General features: G+C 43.7%; 2 protein-coding genes across 3 annotated transcripts in view; both read right to left on the bottom strand.

Annotated features, from left to right (window-relative positions):
• Positions 1 to 12,126, bottom strand: part of LOC140907042 (tubulin beta-2 chain) — a 455,502-nt gene that overhangs the window by 84,702 nt on the left and 358,674 nt on the right. The gene's annotated exons all lie outside the window — the stretch shown is intronic.
• The window catches only part of SLC22A23 (solute carrier family 22 member 23), a 165,391-nt gene that overhangs the window by 47,348 nt on the left and 105,917 nt on the right, over positions 1 to 12,126 (bottom strand). For both annotated transcript variants that reach the window (XM_073332151.2, XM_073332152.2), the window contains exon 4: positions 2,025 to 2,193. In XM_073332151.2, coding sequence (XP_073188252.1) covers positions 2,025 to 2,193 — 169 coding nt within the window. The remainder of the gene's footprint in view (positions 1 to 2,024; positions 2,194 to 12,126) is intronic.

Here is a 12,126-nt window from a genome sequence, read left to right as displayed (position 1 = left end):
AAGGAAACCTGCACGATACTTTCAAAAGACAAGCCTGGCGTTTAAATTCATAACTTTGCTAGACACCAAAATGCATGGACAAAACCGAGACACCAGATTTATGGTTTACTTCAACAATCTGTAATCCATTAACTCCCTCTTTTTGTCCTATGACTGCAGAGGGGTTAACGGGCCACTTTACCTTACAACATTTGCTAACTACCTATGCTAAACAATCTGCTCCACTTTGTATTTCGCTGCCACACGCTGAGTACTTTTCCCAGACCTGAAGAAGAGCTCTATGTCAGCTCAAAAGCTTGTCTCTCTCACCAACAGAAGTTGGTCCACCCACATTGTCTCTCTAACATCCTGGGACTAACACAACTACAACTACATTGCACAGCACAGATAAGGGCATGGCTACACTTGCAGAAGTAGAGCACTTTGAGTTAAACCAGCCTTCGAAGAGCGCAGTAGGGAAAGCGCTGCAGTCTGTCCACACTGACAGCTTCAAGTGCACTGGCGTGACCACTTTTGCAGCGGCATTGGGAGTGGTGCATTATGGGCAGCTATCCTAGCACGCAAGTGACTGCAACATGCTTTTCAAATGGGGGGGAGGGGGTGGAGTGTGACAGGGAGTGTGTTGTGTGTATGTGGGGTTTTTTGTGGGCTGGGGCCTGAGAGCATGTCAGCATGCTGTCTTCCAAGTTCAGACAGCAGCAGACCCCGCCCCCTGCCTCTCTCTCACACACACAGCATTCCACACTAATGGTTGCTTTGTCTCGGAGCAGATAAGCATGCCGGGAGTCAGAAACGGAGCTTTCAAAGGTCATATCCGCATTCCTGCAACAACTCCAAAACAATGACAAGAGTGGCCACTTGACTTAAGGGGATTATGGGACATTTCCGGAGGCTGTTCAGAGCGTAGTAATGCAACATCTTGTTCACACTGATGCCCTAAGTTTCAGCCAAGGCGCACCAAGCGTTAATCTTCTCACTGAGGTGGAGAACCAGAAGCGCTGTAGCAGTGGAGTCCGGGCGCTCTACGTGCCTTGCCAGTGTGGATGGGTAGTGAGCTAGGGCACCCGGGGCTCCTTTATTGCGCTGTAATTCGCAAGTGTAGCCAAGCCCTAAGGCAGTGTAGATTTTAACACTAAGCGGATTGAGTGAGAAGCCTCGTGGGAGCCTTAGGATACTTCCCAGCATGGGCAGATGGACACACACTGGCTTTGCTTGAGCAAGCATGCTAAAAATAACAGCATGGCTGTTATGACATGGGCAGTGGCTCAGGCTAGCCACCGGAGTATAATCCTGCCTGACCCCCTGGGTCTGGACTCAGGTGGCTTCCCTGAGCCACTGCCTATGCCATCACGGCCACACCGTTAACTTTAGTGTGCTACACATCTGTCTCCCCAAGATGAGAAATACCCTCCCAGCTGCTGTGCAGAGACCCTCTCAGGGAGCATGAGCTCAGCACATGTTAAGGGCAATGTACCTTGTCTACACTAGATTTAAAATGGGCTAGTTTGCACATGTTGGCCAATACATGCTAACATCATTGCTTTAAATCCTAACCTAGCCCAGGCCAAAGAGACTGAAGGGGCAGGCAAGAACCAAGCTCTGGGTTTGAAGGGAAAACTTGACTTTAGAAACACGGATCTCCAAGGGCTAAGGCTGCGGCACAATTGTCAACACCCTGCTGGTGAGAACCTATTTTTCTCATAATTTTTTATCCTTGGTGACTGCAACATGTCCCCTCCCCAAAGTAGTATGAAGCACATATGGCAGCTCACCAAAGCAGAACTCTCCTCTCCCTCCCACCCACTACTGGGAAAGTAAGCAGAGGAAGCTACCTTAGAGGGTAAGAGTTTTTTTCTTCTGAAGCTTGGTTTCAGATTTACCTATTTGCTGAAGGAGACATTTTATAACTGTGAAAAAGAAAAGCTCGATACAGACTATAATAATCCCAGATATCAAAACCACCCCATAACCCAGCCTTAGTAGCGAGCATCTTTACAAACAAGAAACAAGGCAGAAATACTTACACCCAGTAAAGCAACATCAGCAGGAAGGGGCAGATGATGACGGCCTGGAGAACCTGCCAGTCCCTGCAGAGGGCAGCCAGCCCTGGCATGAGGAACTGTCCTGCCATTGCAATGAAGCTTGCAACCATGGTGACCATGAACCGGTGCCCAGGAGGACAGAGTTCTATTCCTGAAACAAAAAGCCACATGCAAAATTTGAAGGTCAATGCAAGGACATTTTTTTTGCTATCCCTAATGACAGAGGAGCTCATTAATAATTTATTATCGCACTGGAACCAATGTACTACCATCAATCACATTTTTTTTAATTTGATCTACCAAGTGGATACAATAGTCTGTTTAGAAAGTATTTCACTCAGTCCTGGGCTCAAGAAAATATTTTACTGAAGACTTATGGCAAGTAAAAGCTCACGTGTCCCAAAGATTTAGGGCCCAATCCTGCAAGATGCTGAAAAACCCCCAGAGGTGCCAAGTGCCTTCAATTCCCATTGATTTTCATGGGAGTTGCGAGTGCTTGGCACTTCGCAGGATCTAGCCCTCCAGCCACTATGGAAAGCCACCTTCCTCCAAATTTATCATGCTAGTACTCAATCCCATTTCAAATTGGACTTTTCAGTGCTGTTTCCCCCTCACCCCCGGGGATCTCACTCAACTTTCAGCAAGACCGCTTCCCATCTGTCCCTTTCTTCCCTCTTCAGTGAAATCCATCACCACTGACATCATCAGTAATCTCAGCAGCCCTTATGACACAGGGTTGCTTGATAAAACTCCTTAAAATCCCTGGATTCTGGATAGTCAAAATGAAGCTGGATCTAGCAGAATCACATTTTCAAAATCAACAGAAACGTAACAATAAAACTGGTTCAGATCATACAACTACATCCTAATGTTGATTAATTTTTTTTTCCAGCTAGAACTAAAGTGGCACCCTGCAATCTACACTTTCTGCATGTCTACATCCGCTTCCATGGGTTAATCTTGAGGCATAATAAGCTTGCAAATAAGGGCTGCACAATAAGTATTTGTGGCAAGTGGAAATAGATACATAAGCTAGAAAAATGTCTGTCACCATGATAGCATTGACAAAGGCAATGTGCTTTTCCCTGGAACTCTGCCAGTTATTTTGTTGTTAAAATTATTATTAAATGGTTAAGATGATGGATAATGGAAAACCGGGGGAAAGGGAGAAGAGGGAGATAAAATGTCTTCATCAGAGGCCAAGTTGTATGTGCGATGGGGATTTGAGCAGAACGTTTATCACATTGTTCCAAGGCTAGCAGGTTATTGCTGGAACAGGAACGTTGCCAACCAATACCAAGGAAAATGTATCTGTAGTGAAGCAGTCAGAATTTTCATTATCCCAGCCACAAACAAACCACAACCCAGTTCTGGCGGTGGGGAGCGGAGGAGGAAAAATAAACCCCAAACACACTTACTGTTGCATATAAAAAAGCTTTTACAGTTTAATTAGTAAAACAAGATTAAACACAGAGCTCCCATCCCATTAATATGGCATCATTCCCAGTAATGAAGTACACTGGGCTTAACCAATTTCATTTTTTCCTTGGTGGGCAGGTGTCCTCTAAGTTATGTTTTTATAGCCTTCAAGCATAAAGCTATTTTGTTTTTTAAATTAAACATCATAGTCACTCACACTCCAGTATTCTTTCAGTAAGTACAAGTAGATTTGTTGCTATAGAAACAAAAAAATCTGCATTAGACAGGTGCAAGTTCAACTTTCCAATGGCTGAGCTTTGGTGAGTGTCAGTTATGAAAAGTTGCAGAAACAAGATCAAGTTCTTTATGAAGTCAGAAAGATGTGTCAATATTGTATAATTGCATTTCTGACTCAATGGTGCATAATTGATATAACTGTCCATTTGCACTAATTATTGATTGTATAAAAAAAGCAAAGAACTTCAGAGAAGAAAACAAGCAAAATAATCTCCGGGCTATCATATATGTATGATCAAGTTGTTCCCACTTCTCTGGAGAAGATGAAAAATTGCCATAGTTACTGGATTAGCATGACTTTCAAGTAACATTAGCACAAACTCGATGTGTCTATTAAATATAGCATCACTAATGCAAATAAAAAAAAAAGGCGGACTTGTGACACCTTAGAGACTAACACATTTATCTGAGCATGAGATTTCATGAGCTACAGCTCACTTCATCGGATGCATGAAGTGAGCTGTAGCTCACGAAAGCTCATGCTCAAATAAATGTGTTAGTCTCTCAGGTGCCACAAGTCCGCCTTTTCTTTTTGCGAATACAGGCTAACGCGGCTGCTCCTCTGAAACCTGCAAATATAATATACATTAGATCAGTCTCTTGACTTCCCAAAGATCTGTGGCATCAGTCTTAAAAGATACAAGAAGCTACAATAGTAGTTCTCAGCAGACACCTTGTCAACAAGGCAATCTAAACATCACTGTGTCAAGGAGAAGGGTTCTCACAATACCGCACTGATATCTGACACTGTGATGAATAAAAGAGCCTTCAGCCCACACAGGACACCACTGACTTCATGCGACTCCATGCAGACTCAGAGGTATGCCCACACATATCCATTGCAGTATGGAGGTCTAACTTACCCCATCCATAGTATGAACGTATAACAGAACCTATGTTTCTCCCATTTAGCTAAGAGTTTCCTAATCTATTCCTTTGGGGAAGGAGTGCTATGTAGCCTGTTCCCATTAATTCAAACTAAAGAGAGTCACTGTAATCACCCCCCCCCACCCCCACCCCCCTTTTGTTTTTGCCACATACACTACATGGTACTGTCATAAGGGGTCTTTCACCTCAAGAGTGCCTCCTAGTGTCCAGGTGTGGCGCTACAGGGATTTTTCTTAACCTGGAGTCCATTCAATTATCCCTGTGCCACAACAGTCTGAGATATGTGGCCAGGTCACTGCTCAGTCCGTTCCCCTTCTGGGGTTAACAGAAAAGTCCAGAAAATAGGAAATTCAAAATCAGAATGTCCTTCAAGCCTGTCTTCTGGCCTCAATCTGGCATTTGCTATTCCTGGCTTCTTTTATTCCTGATACCCGTGTTTTTCCTCTTGGCCTGGGGGAGAGGTAAGGGAACCCAGGCCCACCTTCTCCTCTGGATTCCTGCCCAGGGACTGTGTTTAGACGACTACCAACCATTCCTTCAGTCCCTTCACCATTTTCCCTTGGCTGTTCTCATCTTTACCTCTCTCACCAGTATTTTTACAAGATATGCAGATTCTGCTGCCCCTGCCCTGAGCGTGGGGCTCCTCACAGCTTCTCCTGGGACCAGCTACAGAAGAATTTCCTAAAAGCCAGTCTCAGCTCTTCCCTACGGCAGCTAGATTGTACTGCTAGCAGTTCTCTGCCCCGGCCTTAAACCAGTGGTTCCTAAACTTTTTATGCCATGCCCCCTTTTACCCGTAATGTGATCTGCCCACCCCCTACCCGCCCCGGGAGCCGTGATAGGGAGCCGGGACCGGGTGAGGGGCCACGTCTGGAACTGGAGCCAGGGACTGGGGCTGGTCTAGGGCCAGAGCTGGAGTTGGGGGCCGAGGCTGGCAGCGGGAGCGGAGCTGCAGCCAGGCCAGGAGTCAGGGACCAAGGTTGCGGCTGGAGGCGGGGCTGGGGCCAGAAGCGGGACCGCGAGCAGAGTGGACTGGGTGGCGCTCCCTCCCTATCCCCTGTGGACGCTAGCCCAAGCCTTGCCGTGCGCCCCCCTGAACATTCCTCCGCGCTCCCTAAGCGGACACTCTCCCCCAGTTTGGGGACACCACCTTAAACAGTCAGTATCCGTCTCCTCTAAACAGGGGTTCCCTTGCACTGGGACTGGGTTTGTATTCCAAGAGTCTCTTTGCCTTAGAGTATATTGTCTTTCCCTCCTTCAAGCAAGTGTTCCCTTCAGCCCTTTTTCTGGATCTGGGGTTTGTACGTGTCAGGCCTCTTGCCTTACACCTTAGTTAGTTGCAAGGCTTTTGCCAGCTTCCTTCAGCCCCACACGCTTCCCAACTAGCCTTCCAAAATGGAGGGTTCAGCAGGCCAGCCTTCTCCTATCAGTATCGGTCGGCTGCATTGGAGGAGGCAGTCTCTATGCTTCTCCCAATCCTTCCCAGTTGATGAGGTGAGAGGGGACCCTTGCCCTGCCTTTTGTTTCAGGTCCTTAAAAGGTAAATCCTCCAGATTCCTTCCCTAATCACCATTCCCAATCCCAGGACCCTTAGGCCTCTACATATATCCACTGGACCTTTCCAAACCCTTAAAGGGCCAAGCAAGGTGGTAGGGTGGCCTGACCACTAGAGCTACAACCCTCTCTGGCAGCCTACCCCATCACAGATACCAATAATAATACCACCTAGCGTTTATGTTGAGCTTTTCATCTATTAGATCTCAAAGCACTTTACAAAAGGATGTAAGCATCATTATCCCCATTTTACAGATGGGGAAACAGAGATATGAAGGATTAGATTTGATCAATGCACAGAGTGGTGGCCCATAAAAGCCTGCCAATTATCTTAGAAAATAAGTATTTTTGTTTAGATAACCTCATTATGGCCTCCATTCAATATATGCACTGTAGCAAGTACAGGGTACATACAGGAATGCTGCAGCTATTAACTTAACCTATCCTGGCATGAATTTAAGGACCATTAGTCCCTGTGTGGAAAAAGCTATATATACACATAGTTGTGTGGAAATGTGTGATTTGCAGAAATGTGCGTATGTGTACAACAGATATTTTTGAACTGCACATTCCTGCACACTCTTTGAGGGGTATTTTTGATCTATAACTAGAGCCCTGCAAATCTGTGGATACCCGTTTATATCCTCGAATATCTGCATCCGTGGATATGGATGTATTGTTTACTATCTTTGCGGCTCATGGATTGGATGCAGATCCAATTTTTACATCCTTGCAGGGCTGTAACAGTGAGATAGAGTGCTGGTGAGGATACATATAAAAGTGGACTGCAGATCGCGAGTCGGATACAAGTTAAATATCGCAGAGGTGGATCCATTTTTTTGTATCCATGCAGGGCTCTATCTATAACTACCACGTATGACAATTAAAACAATTAATGTATTATACATTGTTTAGAAAGCCTGTTGGTAATCCCTTTCAAATAATAAGGCAGTGTGGTCTGGAGGTGTAAGCAGCAGGATGGAAACCAGGAGGTCCTGAGTTCTAATCACAGGGGCTAGTTTCTGGAGTACAGTGAGGATCACATTTGCCCATCATTCAACAGGTTCCTGATTCAAAAGTAGGCATGAACAGGGCTTTCAAACTAGATGATCACAGTGATACCTTATGGCCTTTAAATGCCAGTATAACTGAGACAAAAAAGGATTGTAGCTGCATTAATAGCAGTTCCAAATAATGCAATCTAAACTCCAAACAAACAAAAATGTGTCAATTGATAATCTCCACTGTACCAATGTACAGACTGCATGCATCATATTATAATATTCTTTTTAAAAACAAAAACTCTCAAACTAGTCCCAACCTCCCATCCCTCACCCACCCCAAGCACATTCCAACACAGTAGTAGAATTTCTATAATCCAGGCTCTCCATTTACATTCTAACGGAGCAGTTGAGATTAGCTGGGACACTTGAATTGCCCCTTTCTACATTTGTTTTTAAACACAGAACCTTCTCAGTGAAGGGCCCTCAATTTTGGCATTCTCTCCAGCTTGCTCAGACAGAGCCAGAGATTTATAGACTTTTGGGGCTGGATTTCTATCCAGTACACAAGTTTCGTATCAGTGTAAATGCATCTGTTTCAGAAAGTTTCAGCATAAAGCTGGTGTAAGGAGGGGAGAATCAGGCCCTTACGGAACCTATGGGTTATATTTTTTCTCAGTCTCTTCTTTGAGATGTTGCTTTAAGGAGGGGGCTGGTGAGTATTTTTTCCCTCAGATGGATACGGAGTTCTTTACTATCATTGATAGATGTTTAGTGGTATATGCATTTTTCATACACATGCCTAGAAACCACGAAAGATGCATTTTTATGAATGAATATACATACATGAGGGCCACATGTTAAAGATGGCTCTATCATACTGTTTGTCCTTCTTGATTTTCTAAAGCTATACCAGTAATTAGATCCTCATTGTATATTCTGACACTCCCTTGACTAGGTCTGTGATAAGACTAAATATTTTGTTAACAAAATTACATGAAAGCTAACTACAAATCTGAGTTCCAAGCAACTGCGTCATCCCTTCTTATGAATCAGACAGTAGAACCCATGTTATTCCTTGGGACTCTTGATTCTGACTGTGAATTCGTAAACTGGATTTTGCAATACCTAAATTACTTTTTTTCAGTACACTGAACCCCACAATCCTTGTTATTACTTCTGCATTTTACTTAACACAGTTTCTAGAGTCACAGCACCCTACACACTAAGCAAACTATCTTTAGGAAACTGGAAGAGGTCAGCAATAAATGAGCTGTAGTTTCAAAGACTGATGTCCCCACAAAGAAAAGCAAGTTCATTGCCACACCACAATCTAAAGTGGAAGAATTCTGAGCTACTTTAGGAAATGTTACAAATGCATCCAGTGTGTTCTCAGTAAGCACAAAAAATACTGCTTAACAACATGTATAATGATTATACAGCGTTTGAGGTGCATATCATTTAAATTGTTTAATGTGGATATAGATGTCTCGTGAATAATTCAGAAAGTAGTGTAGAAAGCAAGTAACTCTTTTGGCCTATGTGAGTAGACAAATAGGGCACTGTGCATTTTAAACCTGTACACAATCCTTAAAGGATCTTCAGAGAGCCATTAGCCTTGAAAGGTTTGATTTTATAGCTTTCTGAAGCTTAGAAATAGCTTGAAAAAGACAATGGGCTCTGCATTGCCCAGTAAAGATCAATCATTCTTCGCCAGCCTGCTAGCAAGGGGTTAAGATTTACGAAAGCAGAAGCCTCTGATATATTGCCACTTGATTGACAAAATGTACGTGATCACAACACTGTACACAATCTAAATGGGAGGAAGATTTGGGAACAATGTACAGTATTCAGAACAGGATTGGACAAGTCTCTAGACTAGAGCTTCAAAAGCTGTGCAGGACGCCAAGCTAAAACTGATGCAGTTCAAGCTGATGCATCATTTTTGCTGAAGGTGGTACAAAATGAGTGATTACGGCTTCAGACTGTTGCATGCTGGCAGTATTTCCACCAGTCATATCACTGAAAGCTCATGAGCTCAAGACTGGAGGCAGAGGAACTTAACAGAGGTAACATTCACTGGAGTTCAGCTCCACTCCAGACCAGAACAATTCTCTCCTACAAGACTCTGGAGGTGGTCAAAAGAAAATGTCTATGAAAAGAAAACCAATAACGACAGGCTACATGCAGCAATGGAAATAGTACACACGTTACAAGGGGCTGATTGATTTTAAATGATCAGGCACAGCAATTAGTACCCTCGTTCTCAGCTCTCCCTCCCAATATTATAACACAAGAGCCTTTTTATTTCCCCCTAGCAGTGACTTCTCAAGCAAGACCTTGTTAAAAATGTCCTAAATGCTGACCTAGCTCCTTCAAACCCACACAAAGTTCCCTTCTCTACCTGCGCAAATCAAAGGCCTGGTGACTTGATCATGTCTTTCCCCTTTTTGTAACTTAGAGAAGTAACAACAAGTAAATAGCAAACTGTTTGCTTTGGGCATTTGCCAACAACTCTGAAGCAGATACATTTGTTCTCATTAGAGATCTATGGATGAAAAACACTATAAAAGAGCTAGGGATTATTATTAGGTATTCGCACATGCATGAATTGTGAACACATTTATTTTAAAATCCACAACTTGTTTGCAAACAACACACGAAAAGGGAAAAGGTTAAACACTTTGAAAGAGTCCTATGATTAGCTCATCCAGCTCTAATCTCAAACCATGAAGCAATTAATGGACCAAGCACCAGCTACTTGTTAGAGAGATTTCCAGGTGCTAACTGCCATTTGTACCTTGGAACATCCCACCTGATTTCAACCTATGAGCCACCAAAATAGTTGGGCTCCACTAGGACAAACAGAGCCCAGGAAAAAAGCATTGCCAGCTGACAGAATCTAGCTATGGAACACATTTCAGAGTAGAGATGACATGAATCTCTAGAGTACAACCATCTTGAGGAAATGTTGCAAAAACTTACCTTTTTGACAAAGCGTTTCCATCATAACAAGAGTGACACAACAGACACCCCCTTCTACTACTCTTCTACTCTACTACTCTTCCCCTTCTACTACTCTTCCCCTGCAAAAAACAAAACAAAAAACCACCACAGCATGCCCCTCTCACCCCCAAACAAACAAACAAAAAAAAGTGAGAAAGGGTCAGAGACTCTGAAGTCCACTAGAGACACTGCTATCAATTTTACTAGGGAGGGATTCAGATATTAAGACTGAAGGGTGACAGTATAAAAGCCTAAGAACAAAAATGAAATCATCCATTAAAAAAAATACACTTTTCATTTTTAATTTCTTCATTCTCCCCTCCTCCCAAGGTTCCTGAGCATAGCTAAGGCTGAAGTCGAGCGGCCAAAAGACCTAATGAGTGTCTCTCTGTGGTTCTGGTCCAATCGGTCCAGTGGACTGAGATCCAGAACACTTAGGTTCTAATCCTGGCTCTGCTGCTGGCGTGCTGTGTAACCCTGGACCAGTCATTCCATCTCTCTGTGCCTCTGTCTCACCTGCCACCCTTAGTCTGACTTGTCTGTTTAAACGGAGTGCTCCCCTTGGGGCAAGGATCATCTCTCACTGTGTGTTTGTACAATGCTTAGCACAATGGAGCCGCCAAACTTGGTTGGGGCTCCTAGGCCCTACTGAAAATAGAAAGACGACGACATTTAGGATCAATATCCCAATTTCCAGAGGCTTATCAGACCCAACCCTCTAAACGTTGCACACTTCATATACACGCGGAGTACACTCTACTCCCAGCTTACACAACTTTGATTCAGCGTGGCTGCAATAGCAGCAGCTGCAGGCTGGGTGAGTTGAGACCAAGAACGACACCAGAAGCAAATAAGGAAGGACTGCGTGGAAATTCTGTTAATTAAAGATAGATTAAATAAATAAAAGCAGAGTGCAGAAGGAAAGGTTATCACACACCAGAATGCAGAGACAACAGATGTAAACAAAAGACAGCGACAGAGAAAGAAAAGAGAAATCAAATTCACTCTCTGGAGAAATCCAATCCTTTATCAAGTATAGAGAGAAGTAATAGACTAAACTGCATTGACTGAATAGAAGAAATTGGATTACTTTCCACTGTCTTGAAATAGCACAGTATAATACAAGTTATTCTAAAATGCATCCACACATGACACAGGTGCTTTCCAAAGGTGGTTTCCACACAGAATGGCTCATGTTTTCTTATGTGTACACTTGCATTAAAACGTGAACTATATACACATAGGTATTTTCCACTGAATGCATCCGATGAAGTGAGCTGTAGCTCACGAAAGCTTATGCTCAAATAAATTGGTTAGTCTCTAAGGTGCCACAAGTCCTCCTTTTCTTTTTACAAATAGTAGGCATATTTTCTAATGTAACGATTTCTCTACGTATGACTGAAACCGGGGTAGATGGTACCTGGCTGCTGGCACTGTTCGTACAGTTGGCCAGAGTCTGGATCTGGAGTATGAACTGGGTCCGGAGATGAGACAATACAAAATTTTAACCAATCAAGGACCAATCATTAAATGTTATGACTTAAGGCTGTGGTACATCTCTCCATGGGGGACAAGGAAACCTATGTTGATAGGCCACACTCAGAGGCTAATGGAACCCAAGTTTCCAGAGGGCTCTGTGAGAGCCAACTGCAGCTGACTACTCTCTTGAGAGTATGCAGGACAGTCTAATGATCCCCCCCCCCGCCCCATAAGTATACCCCATCCCCAGATTCATTCTCACAGGTTACCATGTTTTACAGATAACTCTGTGACAAGGAAGGCTGGTAGGATGGGGGAGGATTATATCTGCCTGTTTAATTGAGGATGCGTGTCTGTCTTTTATTACCTGGTACATTCACAATCTTGGGATATTGTTAGATTCCTAGCTGTTCTTAGATAATTATATAGCAGTGGTGCCA

This window comes from Lepidochelys kempii, chromosome 2 (assembly GCF_965140285.1).
Source record: "Lepidochelys kempii isolate rLepKem1 chromosome 2, rLepKem1.hap1, whole genome shotgun sequence".
NCBI lineage: Eukaryota > Metazoa > Chordata > Testudines > Cheloniidae > Lepidochelys > Lepidochelys kempii.
This window is presented reverse-complemented; position numbering and strand designations above follow the sequence as displayed.